The sequence below is a fragment of the Gaeumannomyces tritici genome (assembly GCF_000145635.1).
Source record: "Gaeumannomyces tritici R3-111a-1 unplaced genomic scaffold supercont2.1, whole genome shotgun sequence".
NCBI lineage: Eukaryota > Fungi > Ascomycota > Sordariomycetes > Magnaporthales > Magnaporthaceae > Gaeumannomyces > Gaeumannomyces tritici.
Genome location: NW_008804545.1, coordinates 5,884,010 through 5,900,455, shown reverse-complemented (window position 1 = coordinate 5,900,455; position 16,446 = coordinate 5,884,010). Strand labels below are relative to the sequence as shown.

The window sequence follows — 16,446 nt, the reverse complement described above, 5'->3', positions numbered from 1 at the left end:
TTCAAGTCATCATCCGAGCAGGTTTCCATTGCTGTCCAGCCTTATGGACTCCATAAATCAGATGGGATCTTATCGTTCCATCCTTCCGGGCTGCCGCTGGCCGTGGAGGCGCAATCGTGATGCGTGTGGAGCACCGGCGATCCATCATGTTGTACCGTGCTGTCTTGTCTCGATGGTGTGGCCGAGATCCCCAGTCGCGAGTACGGAACTTCACCAGTTTGTCCGCCTGGATAAAGAGCGGTTTGTTGCTAGCACACGGACTCTCTATCAACTGTCAAGGCACACGCACAGCGCACATACCACAGCTCTTTCGGTGGGGCCTTGGGAGACAGGCGCTAGGCACAGGGTTCTGGGTCTTGCAAACCAGAGCCCGTCCCTCTTTTTGATCCTCCCTAAAAAAACACGCAATATCAATCCGAAAGCTACACGTCCGCCAGACCGCCAATCATCCTCACATGCAAGGTGGTCACTAGACCAGTCTTGTTTTTTTAACCTTGAACCGGGGTGGGTGATGTGCAACATAACATGGTACATGGCAGCACACTTGTCCGCAGGCAGAGCGGTAAGTGATGGGCGGCGGCGGCCCCAGCCTTGGGCCATGATCGCGTCTAATTTTCCTTGCGACGCGCATTTGCCCGCCGCTTTTCCTCTTTCCCTTTTGTGCCCGCTTCCTGTCCTGTCCCCTCTTCCTCCTCCTTATCCACCACCCACACCCCCTTGTCGATTTTGCGCTGCAGAGCGGGTCGGTCCCCTTCGCGCGCCACAGGTTGGCCAGGGTGAGGGCAACCCACAGGGCCCCGCCATTGTCACGACTTGTGGGGACCGAAAGAAACAGGAAGTCGACAGGGACCTATCTCGAGGGAGGGGGGTAGTAACGTCCTCTTTCACTATTGCAACTTTGTCCCGCAAATATTTCGCCTTCTGGGGACATGACCTTATCTGGGGTGGGGGGAACCCGACTAAGAGATATTGAGGGGGAATGGAGGAGGACAGGATGATTCTCGATCCCGTCGCCAGAGATTGGGGATAGGAGCGCGTCAGGGCGCAATTGGTGGTGTGCCAAATATACTACCCAATGACAGCACCATCGACGTATCCAGCCCGCATTGATTGCATGGCCAGAGAGCGGCAGCAGAAACGGCCCAAAGGGAAAGGGGAAAGCAGCGCTGCGCAGAATACTGGACACCTCGTGATCTCAATGCTTTGCTGTCCGCGCTTTTGGCCTGTTTGCAAAGCCTCATGCTGCCGCCGTCTTCTGAAATCCTGGAATGGGTGGGTGGAAGATAGCATGGGTCGCAGCAAAATACAAAATACTGCTGCTGGTCCAAGGTTTTATTGTTGATGATGTTTTCAGGTGCGACGGCTGCTCGCTCGTCCCACACCGCCACTCGGTCTGTGCCTGAGTTGGGTTCTGCTGTTGTTTTCTTCCTGTCTTTTTATTTCGATTTTTCTTTTTCTTGTTCTCACTGTCCTGTGTCAAGATGTCATGTTCCTCTCTCTCTACAATCCTGTGACCTCCTCTATGTGGCTGTTGCCTGACTGTTGTTTCTGCCAGGAGCGTTGACCCAATGCCAGCGCCCACAGCACACAGAGACAGCCTCAAAAGAGGGTGCGGAGGCTGCTGCCCTGTCGGTTGATCAGTCAGTCTGCTTGTCAGTTGTCTCTTTTTCGGTACATGCGTGGTGGAGCCGGACGGGTGTGGTGTGTGAGTGTAAAGTGCGAGTGTCGTGTGTGTGTGTGTGTGTGTGTGTGTGTGTATGCGCGCTCGCGGATATGTGTGCGGGTGTCTGTGAGTGGTGGGTGCTTTCCGCCTCTCCTTCTCGCTCCCCCTGTCTTTCCGTTCATCTGTGTTATGTCAAGCGTCAGCGAGCATGTGTGTCTTTCTTCTCCTTTCTTTTCACCATTCCTATCTGATAAAATACAAGATACGAGCGGGAAAAGCAACAACAACAATAACAATAACACTTGTAGTCGCCTCCCCCCCCTCTCCCGGAACATTTTACCTTGCTTGCCTGCCCTGGGCGTGCGTGGGCAAACAACAACACCCTCTCTTTGGGAGGTGGTCCTCTCTCCAAAGTGGGCGTGGGTGTGGGTGACAGCACAGGGATGGCGGCCGCAACGTCGCGCTGTGCTGTAGCGGTACAAGGAGCCTTTGTACCGCTACCTCTTCCACGTCCCCTCCCCTAGACCCTGGTCGGCAGGGGTCAGAGGGCGTGGCAGGGGTGCGTCGCCCAATCGAGACTCTTTGCTGCTGTGCATTTGCATATGTACCGAGAGGTACCGACCGCTATGCAAAGAACATGAATTGATCGCTTTTTTTTTTCTTTCTTTCTTTCTGCCCCAGCACCCCCTGCCGTTATTCGCCATCAGTCGCGCGCAGGTGCGTGGGTGCTTGCTGGATGGGCTGGCTGGCTTGCAAAAAAAAAGAAAGCTGGCTGGACAGGGTCGGTCCGCCTCTTTTTTTTCCTAGCATCACGAAGCCTCTTCCTCAATGGGCGCATCGTTAACGATAAAACAGCGCGGTGTGTGACTACAGCTTCCAGGGTGCCAGCAATAGTAATCATCAGCTGGGAATAGCTTTATTCGTCGCACCGTCCAGGCGCCCAGGCGTCCAGGCTGAGCAGCCGCCAGCCTTCCTCCACCCCACCGATGAGAGGCGCGGAGCGACCTGGCTTGGCTCCGCAGGCACCATGGCTATTCGTTGCCTTATTTTCTCACTCTTCTTTTTCCTTTGGGCAACAAAAGCTGCTCTGTCATACCTGGTAGACGTGGGAAGGCAGTGTCCACGTTGAAAGTACAGCCATAGACGGTTATATGTTTCTCCCGGGCGCGGAGAATACGTGCCGCTCTTTTTCGACCCACGATCCTCGGGTTGGACCGAGTTTGGTCCAGTCGCTTTGACTAGCGCCCGGGCCCTGGCTACTTGTGCTTGTCTCTCTCTCTCTCTCTCTCCCTCTCGCTCCCTTCCAGGGCGCTCTCCGTGGCTGTCTCCCAGTTCCATCCCCATCTTTCGCCCTTTCGCTTGCCCGCCGTTGTCGCTTGACCGGGCTGCGGCGATCAGACACGCTCCAGCTGCAGTTCTTCTGCGAACGGTGACGCCAAGTGCTGTGACAAGGGTTTTTTTTGGTTGGTTTTTTTTTTTAGCACGCGAGGGGCTGTCTATCGCCCAGATGCTTTTCATTCACTCATGGTGGCTGCACTGCATCCCATCTCTGTGATCCTTCACGATTGCCCCAATCCGTGATCGTTTGCGTCGTGTGTACCACCTGCCTGGTGGCTCTGCCTCACATCTTTCCTCCTCTTTTTCCTTCTCCCGCCATCCAGGGTTGTGTCCCGCTTTGACACCTGCAGCGTTCCACTGACGCTACGACCACCAGACAGGCCGGTTGAATGTGGACTGCTGGTGATACCCAGGGGAACCCTGGTCTTTGGGTCCTCCGACGCCTCTCTCTTCCCCCCCCCCCCCCCCCCCGTCGATCCGGGACTGATGGGAAAGAATGGCATGGAGATCCGGCCAGCGCCTGATCTCCCGCCCTGAATATGGCAACACCCAACATGGTCGCATCGTCGGCGCCGGCTAATACCTGAGGCGCGGCGGCGCCTGTCGTGTGGCGCCAGAGTCGGGTCGGACCATGGCCGCCGGCAACCACCGCCCTAAAAGAGTGTGATGTGTTGGCACGTAGCCACCCCCAGGACTGTACCTGACCTTGCCTGCAACCTCCCGAGCCTCGCGACCATACCGCTGGGTGCTCCAGAGTTCCCGTGGATAGGACCTCTCACTTTCCCACAGCAGCATGGGCGTGCAAGTGACGATTTCGTTCCAAAACCCAACGACGTTCCAGGGGTGGTTATGGGGTGACATTATCATCAACACGTGTGTCCTGCACCGTCTCCCCCCGTCCTCTTCCCGTGGGTTGAGGGAGGATGGGACAGAGCAGGCTAAATTTGCACGTAACAAGGCGGCGGCAACCAAGACAATGTTTTAACCTTCTCCTGTCTCCCTTCCTGAGACACGGCCAACGCGGCCCCGGCTGTGTCGCTTGTTTTTCTTCTCTCTCTCTCTCCTTTTTCTTTCCTGGTTCTTTATCCCCTTGAAGCTGGCGTCGGACTTGATCAAGCCCACGCTGCGACGATTGTAATGGCGATGGCGACGGCGATGACGACCAGAGACCCCCCCTGCTTGTCTTACACTGTACCTTGTACATGTATCCCTCGTGGTGAATTTACGTGCAGCCTCCTGGATCTCTGGTGTTTTCGCGTTTCTTGTGGTCGTTCGCCGGACTGACAAGCGAACAGGGGACCAGGCGGAGAGCAATTAGCCTTCCTGTCGATAAGCGTTGTCGCGGTCGCTGCGCGTCTCTTCCCTTGCGAATGTTAGTGGGCGGTACCAGCCTGCCTGCATTTTCTTTTCTCTTTTCTTTTCTTTTCTTTTATTTTTTTTTTATTTCTTCTGCATGCGTCCGTGGGCGTAGACCCCCCCCCCCCCCCTGTCGAGATAGCGTCCCAGATCCTGATCCATGCCAAAAGCAGGGAATCTCCAGCCAGCCAGGGAGTGCCGGGTGGTGCTAGGGTCAGTTCAGCATGGACAGCAAGTGGGCGGGCGACTCGACGTCGATCGACTTCCATCCCTCGGCACGTCCCTTGACAGACAACCTGTGCCAACCACGCAATCGTCGAAATTACAACTTCGGCGCTCAGGGCGCAACGGTCACATCTCCGAGGGACTGTGGTTGTGGTGCCCCTCGGCTCTTTCGTTTATCGGGCAGTCGTGTCTGCGCATACCTCACAGCTGTCTCGGCATCAATATTCATCATCTCAGTGCCAGCCCGCCCTGGATCAGGCAAGGTGGTGTGGGGGCCCCGTCGTCCGGTTAGCAGGAAGTTTGTGTTGCGCAATCCAGCCTCCTCCCAAAAAGTCACAAGGGCAAATTGATGTAAATGATGTTTACATCACGTCGATGAAATGGCAAAATGTCTTGTCGCCACTGGGCGTGGGAGTCATGGGGGAGAAAAAAAAGCAAAAAAAAAAAGAAAAAAAAAAGCCGCCTCGGTGTGCGAGTGCGTGTGTGTGCCATCTGCCCAAGAGTCCAAGCTTGCACTGTGGCAGAAGGAGGAGCGCAGGAAGAATTTGGGGGTGAGCAAAACGAGGCACTGCCCACCTCGCAAGCCTCGCCGGCCCCATCGTGGCACATCGACCCGGTTGGTGCCCCACCGAACATGTCCCGCTTGTCATTTGTCGGTTATTGGGTGCCAGGGATTGAGTATCTGCGCCTGTCGCAGACAGCTAGGGCTGCGACGGAATACTCGACACTTTTTCCTGCAACAGCTTTCGGATGCCATTTTGGAGGAGCGATTTTGCTACTGCGTATTGTCCCGTCCGTGATAGTGGTGCTCTACTGCACAGTGGTATGCCTACCCAGCTTCCTGCTTCTGGTCGTCGCCAAGGCCGACGGGCGGGAGATATTCGAAAAGCAAAGAGATACAAACTGGGGCGCTCGACGGTTCCTTGTCGTCGCTTCGCTGGGCGGGCGGGCGGCTTTTCACCACAGGGGAGACATGCAGAGGTGGGCGCGGCACCCACACCCACCACTCACACCGACCCGAATCGGGGAAAGCACGCAAGTCGAGTAGAGCAAAAAGTCGACTTGGGGCGGCTCCATCCCTGTCAACCGGCACTAGCAAGGCACATTGTCCGCACATAATTTGGAAGGCTCCCGCCATCCCCTGTCCCACCCCCAAGCCTTTCCCTGTTTTGGGAACCCGTAGTGCCCGTCCTCCTCTGTTCTCTTCCCTCGATCCTTCGTGCGGCGGCAGGCAAAGATCTATTTGATTATCTGCCCTCTATCTGCCCTGCCCCTCTTCCCATGAACACGTATAGTGCATCCCACCAAGCACCAGGCCGCGAGGCCAGCAACCTAGAAGATCAAGACCAGACGTGAGAGAGATAGGTAAATGAGCGTGCAAAGGGGAACGAACAAACGAATGAACGAACGAACGCCTAGATAGTGTTTGGTTTGAGGGTCCTTCTGGTGGCGCCAGGGTCCAAGTGTTTCCGCATCAGCGCGCCCGCCAATAAACACCAATGGTCTTTTCTCCCGAAACCAAACGGGCTGTTTATGGACGGGTGCTGGGATGGGCCCTGGCAAAAAGGTAGCGTGCGCTTGTTGTTCCTGCCCGCCCAGGCCCCCTCGCGGTTGCTCTTTTTTTTTTCCTACTGCTGTTGCGCGCGCCGTGATCGTCCATCCACCCAGAAATGTTTCCCTTTCTAGCGTCCTGGCATCTTGCCTGAACCGCCGGAGTGCCCTCGTTTCAAGTGGCCTGTGACCTCGGCCGGCCCACGATTAGACGGGGACGCCTTGCGTTGCAGCACCGATTGCCCTTGCTTTCGGCGTCATTCCGTATCGTCTACAGATTTCCTCCGTTCTCTCCAAGACAAAATAAGACCGAGGGGGAGGTAGAGATAAGTCGATGGGATGGGAGCATATCGGGCTAGATAAAAAAAGAAGGGAGTGGAAAACTGTTGGTTAGCACAACGCCACCACTGACGGTCGCCATATCGGTGTGCGCCTCCGTGAACAGCCAAGGGATGGGGGCTTGTCCTGGCTAGACAATACTCCTAATAAAGAAACTCGAGAAAAAAAGGAGAGAAAATCAATGCCCATCTCCTGGACATTCCCCTTGGCGAGTGAGTCCGCACTGGCTCAACTCGGCTCATCAGTCGCTGCTATCCAGGTGGAAAATGTTCAAATAAGTTCCTTTGACAAGCTCACGATTTAACGCCACGGTCATGATTATATTGGAGGAAGGGGATATGCAGGTAGTCATGCACCTGCCGTTTCCCTCCCTACCTGGGTATCTAGGTACCTAGGTACACATGATGTCGATGAACACCCTCATCTGGGGAGGGCGCGATCAGACAGTGGCGTTGTGCCCCTTACGTTACCCTTGCTCCACCCTTGAACTCACTAGCCTTTGGAAGACGCGTTGAGCAGAGGTTAAGTGCAACACAAGGTTCCAGGAAGAAGAGTCCGTCGAAGGGGAAGCAGGTAAAAAAAAAAAGAAAGGAAACGGGAGAAACGGGAGGAGTTTTGGCAACGGCGATTTTTAGATCGTGAATGCCACGCCACATGTGCTAATTCTGCGCCCGGTCTATTTAGCATCTAGACCAAGGTGCACACCCCTTGTTTTTTCTCGTGCCCTTTACCACATGCTCCGACCGGACTCTTGCATCGTGCAGGTAGTTTCTTTTTGAGGGCTATCTATGCCCAAGACACGATGCACAGAACCGCGAATTACAACTTTTCGGACCGCTTCTCAACCGCGTCCCGCAGGACCTTGATGACATCGCTTGGGTCCTTGGCGCCGAAGACGGCGCTGCCGGCCACAATGACGTTGGCGCCCGCGTCGGCGGCCTGGTCGATGGTTCCGGGCCCCAGGCCACCGTCGACCTCAATGTTGAGCTCCGGGTAGCGCTCGCGCAGGGCTTGGACCTTGGGCAGCTCGCTGGCCATGAACTTCTGGCCACCGAAGCCCGGCTCGACCGTCATGATGAGGACCATGTCGGGCCGCTCCTTGTCCAGGGAACAGTCGAGTATCTCATACAGCACGTCAACGGGTGTGGCCGGCTTCAGCGCGATGCCGGCCAGCAGCCCCTGGTCGTGGATGTAGCGAATCAGCTCGCGCGGGCTCGTCTTTAGCTCCGACTCCTCGGTGGGCGCCTCGGCGGCGGAGCTGAAGGCGGCCTCGTAGTGGAAGCAGTACAGGTCGCAACCGGCCGCCTTGAACTCCTTGACCCATTTCTTGGGCTCCGCGATCATCATGTGGCAGTCGAAGGTGCCCCGGCCCTGGGGGGCTGAGGGCTGATCAACGTGCCGCCGGATCTTGGCTACCACTGGGGGTCCGAATGTTATGTTGGGCACAAAGTGGCCGTCCCTGTGCGTTGTCTTGCGCGGTTAATGTGCCATCAAAACCCATCACCCTCCCCAAGCGCCAGGACGATGCAGGTCCAGGCGGGGCTGCTCTCGCCATTCTCGCTCTCCGTCCGTCTCGAGGCCTACCTACATGATGTCTACATGGAGCCAATCGGCCCCCTGGCTGATGGTCCTGGAGCATTCCTCGCCCAGGTTGCCAAAGTCAGCCGACAGGATGGAGGGTGCGATGATGGCCTTGGGTGCCATGATTGCTGCTGCTGTTGCTGTTGCTGTTGCGGCTGCTGTTTTGGCTCGGGGCGAAGTGGGGGTTTGGCGAGGATCGAGATGGCAGCACGGACGGCGGAACGGGATCCTGAGGAAGGGGGTGGAGGCCAAAGGATGCCGCCGCTTGCAGATGGTAAGAATCCAGTGGCGTCAATGTAATCTGGGCTACTGTCGACCTAAGCAACGGCCAAGGGCAAAACCGGCGATGGATTCGATGTCAAAGTTTGAGCGTTGGGTGCTACCAAACGGCTGTCTTGCCGTGTCTACGTACGTTGTCGATGGTGGGGGTGCCCTTGAAATCCTTCCCAAAAAGCCTCAAGCTCAATCGAGGCCGACCGACCATGACGCTGCCGCGAACACGCACGCGCCCACTCGGTCCAGCGAAATGGGTGGTACCACGCACCTCACCTCCCCCAAGAAGCGGTGTTGGGCAGACGGATGCCTCCACTGCCTAACGCTAACGGTGGTGCGTACTGGTGGGTACATATCTCTACCTGCCTACCGTCCAGAGTCGAGGTGCCAGGTTTAGGTTGCCACCAGTCCCCCGACAGCTTGTGGGGCCCGACTGGGCGACAGGGGAGGCTGGCCCACGCCTGGGACTTCGGTACTTGGGCCGATGTACCTGAGGTACCTCCCCGGCGCCCAAGAAGGGTGGCCTGCAGGTCTTGCCTGGTGCCGCTCACCCCATTCCCTGCGGTGGATTCTGGTTCCCCAGCCCAGCCCAGTCATCCCATGCCCTCGTCAGTTTCTTCTCTACCTACCTGCCGGCCTGCCTCACCCTCCCCTTGCCTTGTCTGCCTCCAACACCTCACAACCGCCGACGAGCAAACACGCTCGCTGCTGCGAATCCCTTCGCTGCCACCATCACCGAGCCTGCGTGCTGCCGCCTCTTTGGCCACCCGCCCGTGCCATCTCCTGCCCGCCGACCAGACCCGTTTTTATTATATTTTATTATATTTTTCTTTATCTTGCCTATTCTCTCGACTCTCCCAGGTTACTTTTTGGACCGCCACCCAGCCGCCCGTCCGTCGCTCAAACTCTAAACGCCAGAGTCCAGTTCCGTCCCCTCCCGTCCTCCGCTCTGCTTCGTCCCAGGCTCGAAAAAAAGTCCTTCTCTTCCCCCGTCGCCCATCTCCCGGATTGGCGTCCGTCTTGTCTCTCGTCGGAAGCGCAGCGTCGTCTCCCGTTCCGCTCGCATTCCGCTCTCGCTCACGAGCCGGCCACCCGCGCTCTTGAATCCTGTCACGCTCCTCACCCACCACCCTCACCCTCTGTCGCGCTGTCTCGTCGCCCGGGGAAAAGAGGAAAGACAATCACGCAAGGAGAAGGAGACGAGAGGAGGAGCCAGAATCGGCCCGACGCAGGCACAAGCTGCCATTTCGAGAACTCCTGTGGACGAGACTGGGATCTGGTCGAGCCCAGGTGGAACCGACAATACCCTTTGTCGCACGCGAGACCCGCTCCATATGGACGCCGGTGGTCTGCACTAGGCAGCCTGCAGCCCGTTGCCGGCTTCCTGCCTCGTTGCGCAAAAGCCCGGCCGGCCAAGTCACTGTGACCGCCGCATCGTCTCTGCGTCGACTCCCGCGCTCTCTGCCAGCACGAACCGAACCCCCGGTTTCGCGTCACGCCGTCCTCCTCCCTCCCGGCCGAACCATTATCTCCGTGCTTCCGCGTGTCGCCACCCTTTCCAGAGTAGGGCTTGTTCCCTATAAACGCCCGCGGCCATGGCCGCGAACATGCCGCCCAATATGGCTGGCATGATGCCGCAGCGCCGCCCGCAGATGCCCCAGCAGGGCCAGTTGAGCCAGGTTGTGTATTCCGCTCTCATCGAGCAACCCCAGATCCAACATGGTTGGCAGGCCGGTGTTCAGATTGCAGATCGCCTCGGCAAGGTCACCACACTGTAAGTTGTCACCCGTCGCTGCTCGCCTCAAACGACGTGCTGTCTGCTTGATTGACCTTATAGGTTGCCTTGACTTGTCTCGTGCACACCACCGCGTCGACTGCGCGCTGACCACTCTCATCCCCCCATAGCGTCAGCAACGCCATATTGGCAAATCCAGGCGTGGATGGAACCAAGGCCGCGCAATTTGGAATCAACTTTGAGAAGAAGTTGTTCCATGAAATGCCAGACAAGGTGGGTGCATAAGAAGAAAGGAAATCCCCGACCTCTGTCCCCTATCCTAACCGCGCGTGTTTATTTGGTTTAGGCCTCTTACGACAGACAAATGACCGCCAAGGTCACCGAGATGTTCACACAACGGCAATCAAACGAGGTCAACATCCAGAATTCGATAAACAGCCATGCCGCTCTCCTGCAACAGCAGGCGCAACAGCAGCAGCATCAGCAACAACAGCGTATTATGCAAATGAACCAAAACGCCCTCCAGGCCCAGGCCCAGGCCCAGGCCCAGGCTCAGGCCCAAGCACAGGCCCAGATGAACATGGGCCAGAACCCTCAGCATCCCTTCCAGCACCTGCAGCGCCCGATGCAGGCCTCCCCGATCCCCGGCCAGCCTGGCCAGCCGATGCCGATAGGAATGACCGCCATGGGCGGTCCGAACCGCATGCCCATCAGGCCTCCCGGGCAGGAGCAGGGGAACGTGCCCGGCATATCGATGCAGGACAAGGCGAAGATCTTGGAGCTCGCCACAAAGATGATGGCTCAGACCCCGGATGCGGCAAAACAGCAGCTCAGGATAAACTTGCAGTCCAAGATGGATCCTCAACAGCTGCAGAGCATGCGGGTGCGAGGATTGGACCCTCTATTGCAGTACTTCCAACACCAGGCGCTCGCCCAGCTGCAAAGACAGGCGGCCGCAGCTAGGAGACCGATGCCCCAGAATCCCAACGCCCCGCCGGGAGCAATGCACCAACTCCAGCAGCAACGCCCGATGAACCCTGGCGTGATGGGTCAAATGGGTGCGCAGATCAGCCAGTTCAACATGGACAGCATCATCGGCGAGCAGAACAAGGGCTTACTGGCCCAAGAACAGGGGCAAACCGTTGTCCCTGCCAGCATGCCCCCGAACCGGACTCCCCAACCCGGCATGAACTTGGGGGCACAGGGCATGCCAGGCTCGCAGCCAGGCCAGCCCCAGCGACAAGGGCAGATGCAGCAGCCCTTTGGTGTGCAGCAGCAGCAAACGCCGCAGATGAGGGCCGCCCAGGCCCAGGCTCAAGGGAACAAGCCACTACAGGGCCAGCCGGGCGGGCTTAGCGGGCCGCCACCTGCAACCCAAAGCCCGGCCATGAATACGCTCAACTCGGGCACCCCGATCCGCCCCCCTGGATCGGCTGGCCAGATGAACGGCCCAACCATGGCGGGCATGGATCCGCGCTTTAATCCTGCGAACCACCGAACCGCTATATCCGTGGGCGGCAATGTCAACAGTATCAACCAAATGCTGCAGGCGATGGAACCCGCAGACAGAGCACAGTTCAAGGGTCTCAGCCACGAACAGATCACTGAGCTGATGGCTCGATGGCAGGAGTCGCAGCAACAAGCAAAGAACATGGGTGCGGTAATGGGTGTGCGACCCGGCCAACCCCAGCCTAGCCACCAGATCATGGCGAACTTGGGCGAGGGTGGCCCCATGGCACGCCAACAGGCCCTTTTTCAACAGCAGCAACAACAAAGGCCCCAAATGCAAACACAGAGCACCCACCAGGCATCCATGGACAGCATGGATATCCCTCCACAAGTGGCTCAGTTGCTTGGTCATGTCCCCCCTCCTGACGTCAAAAAATGGCACCAGCTTAAGATGTGGATTTCCCAGCATGGCGTGTCTCCACAGATCGATGCTACCCTGAATCGTCTGCAACTAGCCCAATTCACGAGCCTCTTGAGGAAGCAGCAATTTCAGCACCAACAGGCTCAGGCTCAGCAAGCGCAGCAACAGCAGCAACAAGAAGCGCAACAGCAGGCACAACAGCAAGCACAGCAGCAAGCGCAACAACAAGCACAACAGCAAGCACATCAACAGGCGCAGCAGCAGCAAAGAGAACAGCAGCAGCAGAGAGAGCAGCAGCAACAAAGGGAGCAACAACAACAGAGGGAGCAAGCGCAACAGCAAGCGCAGCAGCAGCAACAGCAGCAGCAGCAGCAGCAGCCACAGCAGGCGGGGCCGCCTCCTCAACCAACACCCCCCCAGCAAACGCAGTCTCAGCCCAACATGAGCCACCCTCAGTCGCAACACCCCCAGATTCCAGGTCAGGGCCCCGGAGGTCTCAGCGGAAGGCAGATCCCAGGATTATCACCAAATTTCCTGGCCAACATCCCGCCTCACATAATACAGCCGACCCAGGATGAAATCAACACCCTTCGCAACCACCCGAAGATGGCTGGGGCGCCACTCGAGGCCATCGTGAATCTCGCTAGGCAGGTTAAGATCCGCGATTACGTGAAGAAGATGCAGGCACAACAGGCCCTCAGGGCATCAACCCAACAACAGCCAGGGCAGGGACAGCAGGGGCCCCCGCCCGCAGCTGATGGGCAGACATCCATCCAGACTGGCCAAAACCAGTCACCCGCGCAGAGACCAGCCGTTCCTACCTCAGCGGCGGTTCCAGCGCCTGCCTCGGACAAAAAGCCCGCGGTGTCGGCAGTACCACCCGTCGGTAATAGGAACAACATGCCGAGCCGTGCACCAGCCCCAGGCCCATCTCCTGCACAGACACAACCAAGGAACCTCAAGCGTCCTAGCCCGGACGAGCCGACAGAGGCCGCTCCTCAGCACCAGACTATCACAACCCAGCAAAGGGCTCAGAATCCCAATCAGCCAGCTCAACGTCCGCTCGGTGCGAATCTGCCTTTCCTCACGCCGGACCAGATAGCGCGCCTCGCCCCCGAACACAAAGCGAAGTACGAGGCCATGATGAAGAAGAATGCCGCCCAGCCGGAGCAGCCCATAACGCAAGAGCAGTATAACCGCCTGAGAACCATTATGGGGACAGAAATGGCACGAAACGAGCAATTCCCGGAAATCCCCATGTCGAATGCGGAGAAGGCCGAAATGGCACGCAAGTTCAAGAGCGTGGTGGACTTTTTCACGAAGATGAATAGGAGCATTGCGCGTTGGTACTCTATCACGGAAGACGACGCCCGCGCCCGAATGTACTTCAGGACGGTAAGTGTTGTCGTGTGACCTCTGGCGTTATTTGATCGAGGTACCATTTGCTAACCTAGGACACGAAAACAGAGATGTCGCATTGCCAGCCAGTTTGCGGACGGTGATCGCTTCACCCGCCTCAACCAGTCCTTTTCTATGAACATTGGTGACCTCGACCAGGCGCTGGAAATGATCAACAACATGATCAAGGACATTGGTAACTGGTATAAGGAACGAGGAGAGGCTGGCAAGCCGCCGGGTAACCAGCAGCAGCCCCAGGCAGCACAACCCGCGCCTCTGAGCGCGGCCAATCTCTTGGAAAACACCAAGGCACACACGCAAATGCACCAGCGATCAAACAGCAAGGGCGGACAGGCACCGGCGGCCCCAACGTCTAGCCAACAGCCCTTCTTTGGCGCGAGCTCCCCACACGGACAGCCGGCGTACCTTAACAAGCCCACAGTCACGATCGACTCGCTGAACCCTCCTCCTCCCAAGAGGAAGAAGGTCAACCCTCAGCAAGCTTCGTCACCCGCGGTTCAGTCCAGCACCGCCTCACCGCAGACCAAGCCGCCATCGCCTGAGATTAGGAGACAAGCACAGCCGGAGCCCCCGAAGCCACCACAGACGCCCATGATCTCGTGCAGCGAACCGGGCTGCGAAATGAGCTCGGTGGGATTTGCTACTGAGGAGGCGAGGAACTTGCATATCCAAGAGGAGCACGTGCGACCCAACGAGGACCCTCTCAAGTTTTTCCAAGAGAGCATAGCCGCAAGCCTGGGTTTGGACCCCCAAGGGCACGCCAAGAACGCCCCGACCAATGGCCCGGCTCAGCCCTCGGCTCCGCCCATGGCCATGACGTTGTCAAGGCAGGGGCAACCAGGCGGAAGGCTGGACTCGACAACGGCGACGCCCATGTCGAGGGCCGCGTCGATGAACCGACAAGGGAGTGCGGCCGGGCCGGGCCCTATGGGCAATGTTCAGGGCGCCATGGGCGCAGGCACTCCGCGAACGACCGACGCCAATATCGGGGACGGTCTGCCGTTTGGAGACGACGCGTGGGCCGGGGCCAATGTCGACCCACAGGATCTTCTCTCGGCCTTCGGCTCTCTCGACTCGTCGGGAGGCGGCGTGATTTCGGACCCGAGCCTGTACCGGGCGCTGACACCCAATGACACGCCCGAGAGTAAGGACAGCGGCTCCTCTGAACCCAATAGCGACATCTCGGAGGGCGCCAACTTGGACATCGACGTCAACTGGGCTCCCGTGGATCAGGACTTCCTCGTGGACATGAACAACATCACGATGGACACTATGGACAGCATGGACCCTGCGTTGGCAGCGATGCCGGCCTGGGAAGATGTGTCGAGCGACTTTAACAAGCCGTTCAACTTCGACACTACCGGCCTCTACATGTTGGATACGAACTAGGTCTTGGGACTGTGGTCCCACGGTGTACGCGGCTCGAGATGAAATACCCGGACTTTTTGGTTATGGATTTCTTGTTGGTTGGCTAGCAACGGCGTTGACGGGGACGGGCAGCGGACGGTATGAAAAATAATAGCGGACACCACGCACGGGATGGAGCACTCGGCGGATCGTTGGGCAAATACTGGTTTACCCCTATACTTCTGATTACTTTTTCTTGCCCTTTTCCTACTTGGCCCTCGGTGGAGGTCTGTTTTCAGACCCGTGACATATTTCCTCCTCCTTCACTCGCCCTGGCTTTCTTTCCCTTTGCGTTTATATCGTCGACTTTGCATATTGTATCGGTGGGATTGGGATACCTTGAGCCCCGTGCATAGCGGAGTTGTGGTTTCTTTCTCTGCTATTCCTGTTCTATGCTTTTTCTTTTTTGTTTTTGTTTTTGTTTTTTTGCACCCGGCGTTTTTGTTGGCTACTTCATTCTTTCTTGGCTTTTGGACCCTGGATTTGGGTTGTCTTTTCTAGTTGGCTTGGTTAGCCCCGGTGGGACATGCTCTCACCGGCTTTGGTTTTCGCCCGTCTCGTTTTTACTTTTTCTTATTTGTTGCTTCGCGCCCTTGGAGGAGAAGGCCAGGAATGGGCGGTCGACGGGGTCGGCAGCATCATGACCAGGTTCTTTGGGGAGCCATGCAAATATGCAGGCTGGAGAGGAGGGCAGAGGCGTGTATTGTAAATGGGATATATCACTTTGATACCATCACAGGAAGGCGAGGGAATACCAAGAGAGGCGGCGTCGCTACGCCAGCGTCTTTATTTTATTTTCAATTAAAAGCATGCGTATGATGTTCTGTGTCTTCAACCGACAACAAACCTGGGAGGGTGGGTAGATGATTGGAAGGAGGGAGGGGTGTGTGGCGTTCGGCTTGGTGATCGGCAGGGACTCGTTGGTACGCTGGGCCGCCGTGCAGCTTGGGTACCTGCGTCGGTCTGTGATGGCACCTGGTTGATTGGATGCGAGGATGCGGAAAGTCTGCAAAATGAGGTGGTTGAAGGTACACAGCAACTTCCAAGTTGGAAGGCATGTGTGTTGGCAGTATTTGAGCAGACCTGGCTTTTCCTTTTGTGGGTCGGTTACACATCAGGTAGGTCCGTGCAGTTGGAAGGACCTGAATGGTGTGCCATGATTGTCTTTTCTTGCTCCTGTAGATTGTAGATTGGGTTGGGGGAGGGAAAAAAAAAAAAAACCCCCCCCAAAAAACGACCCTGGTCGTGGAAATCTTTAGCGAGAACGCGCCCACGCGATGGATGGCGGGCGCAAGCGCGTTTCCCTTGCTGCACGTTTCCCCTCTTCAATTAATTGCACAGGCCACACAAGCGAGCACTAATGATTCCAATCGGGCGCTCAAGCTCTTTGCGCCCGGGCCGCTGTGGATCAAATATTGAGGCCTTGTCGATTCAATATCCGGCCAGGCGTGTTTGCACAGCTGTCGTCACAGGCGGGGTGGGATCGATGATATCTCGGCCACGAAGCAAGTACGCAGAGAGAAAGCCAAGGACAAAAGACACGAATGAGAGGTGTTCAGATCCATCTCGGCATCTCAGCTTACCTAGGTAGGTAGGTAGGTAGGTACCACCTTTCTGGGGATGCAGAGGAAAGACTTGCATATGTGGTGGCACTGTCGATGCATTCATTACTAGTATACCAACAGCACG

At 57.2% G+C, this 16,446-nt stretch overlaps 7 protein-coding genes across 7 annotated transcripts; 4 read left to right on the top strand and 3 right to left on the bottom strand.

The window, feature by feature from the left end:
* GGTG_01875 (hypothetical protein) lies at positions 1-1,433 on the top strand. The gene has a single exon (XM_009219646.1). It carries the CDS (start codon positions 44-46, stop codon positions 971-973), a length of 930 nt encoding a protein of 309 aa, XP_009217910.1. The 5' UTR covers positions 1-43; the 3' UTR covers positions 974-1,433.
* A 1,130-nt stretch (positions 1,434-2,563) lies between these two features.
* GGTG_01874 (hypothetical protein) lies at positions 2,564-4,257 on the bottom strand (the record flags this gene model as incomplete). The annotated part of the gene is made up of 2 exons (XM_009219645.1): positions 3,585-4,257; positions 2,564-2,759 (listed from the first exon to the last, which is right to left on the bottom strand). The coding sequence occupies exons 1-2, from the start codon at positions 3,866-3,868 to the stop codon at positions 2,564-2,566; spliced, it is 480 nt and encodes a 159-aa protein (XP_009217909.1). The 5' UTR covers positions 3,869-4,257.
* Positions 4,258-6,778: 2,521 nt separating this feature from the next.
* On the bottom strand, positions 6,779-8,476 carry GGTG_01873 (ribulose-phosphate 3-epimerase). The gene is made up of 2 exons (XM_009219644.1): positions 8,061-8,476; positions 6,779-7,931 (listed from the first exon to the last, which is right to left on the bottom strand). The coding sequence occupies exons 1-2, from the start codon at positions 8,174-8,176 to the stop codon at positions 7,292-7,294; spliced, it is 756 nt and encodes a 251-aa protein (XP_009217908.1). The 5' UTR covers positions 8,177-8,476; the 3' UTR covers positions 6,779-7,291.
* On the top strand, positions 8,400-9,684 carry GGTG_01872 (hypothetical protein; the record flags this gene model as incomplete). Its single annotated transcript, XM_009219643.1, has 3 exons — positions 8,400-8,660; positions 8,842-9,071; positions 9,252-9,684. The coding sequence occupies 3 exons, from the start codon at positions 8,400-8,402 to the stop codon at positions 9,682-9,684; spliced, it is 924 nt and encodes a 307-aa protein (XP_009217907.1).
* Positions 9,685-9,933: 249 nt separating this feature from the next.
* GGTG_01871 (hypothetical protein) lies at positions 9,934-10,346 on the top strand (the record flags this gene model as incomplete). The annotated part of the gene is made up of 2 exons (XM_009219642.1): positions 9,934-10,100; positions 10,232-10,346. 2 exons carry the CDS (start codon positions 9,934-9,936, stop codon positions 10,344-10,346), a joined length of 282 nt encoding a protein of 93 aa, XP_009217906.1.
* A 79-nt stretch (positions 10,347-10,425) lies between these two features.
* GGTG_01870 (hypothetical protein) lies at positions 10,426-14,739 on the top strand (the record flags this gene model as incomplete). Its single annotated transcript, XM_009219641.1, has 2 exons — positions 10,426-13,326; positions 13,399-14,739. 2 exons carry the CDS (start codon positions 10,426-10,428, stop codon positions 14,737-14,739), a joined length of 4,242 nt encoding a protein of 1,413 aa, XP_009217905.1.
* Positions 14,740-15,289: 550 nt separating this feature from the next.
* On the bottom strand, positions 15,290-15,815 carry GGTG_01869 (hypothetical protein; the record flags this gene model as incomplete). The annotated part of the gene is made up of 2 exons (XM_009219640.1): positions 15,290-15,435; positions 15,605-15,815. 2 exons carry the CDS (start codon positions 15,813-15,815, stop codon positions 15,290-15,292), a joined length of 357 nt encoding a protein of 118 aa, XP_009217904.1.
* Between the last annotated feature and the right edge of the window lie 631 nt (positions 15,816-16,446).

Bases quoted from the DNA above. Each gene is read 5' to 3' on its own strand.
- GGTG_01875 (XM_009219646.1), top strand. From the start codon at position 44: ATGGACTCCATAAATCAGATGGGATCTTATCGTTCCATCCTTCCGGGC.
- GGTG_01873 (XM_009219644.1), bottom strand. From the start codon at position 8,176: ATGGCACCCAAGGCCATCATCGCACCCTCCATCCTGTCGGCTGACTTT. The intron at 7,932-8,060 runs GTAGGTAGGCCT...GACAACGCACAG, and splicing joins TGGCTCCATGTAGACATCAT to GGACGGCCACTTTGTGCCCA.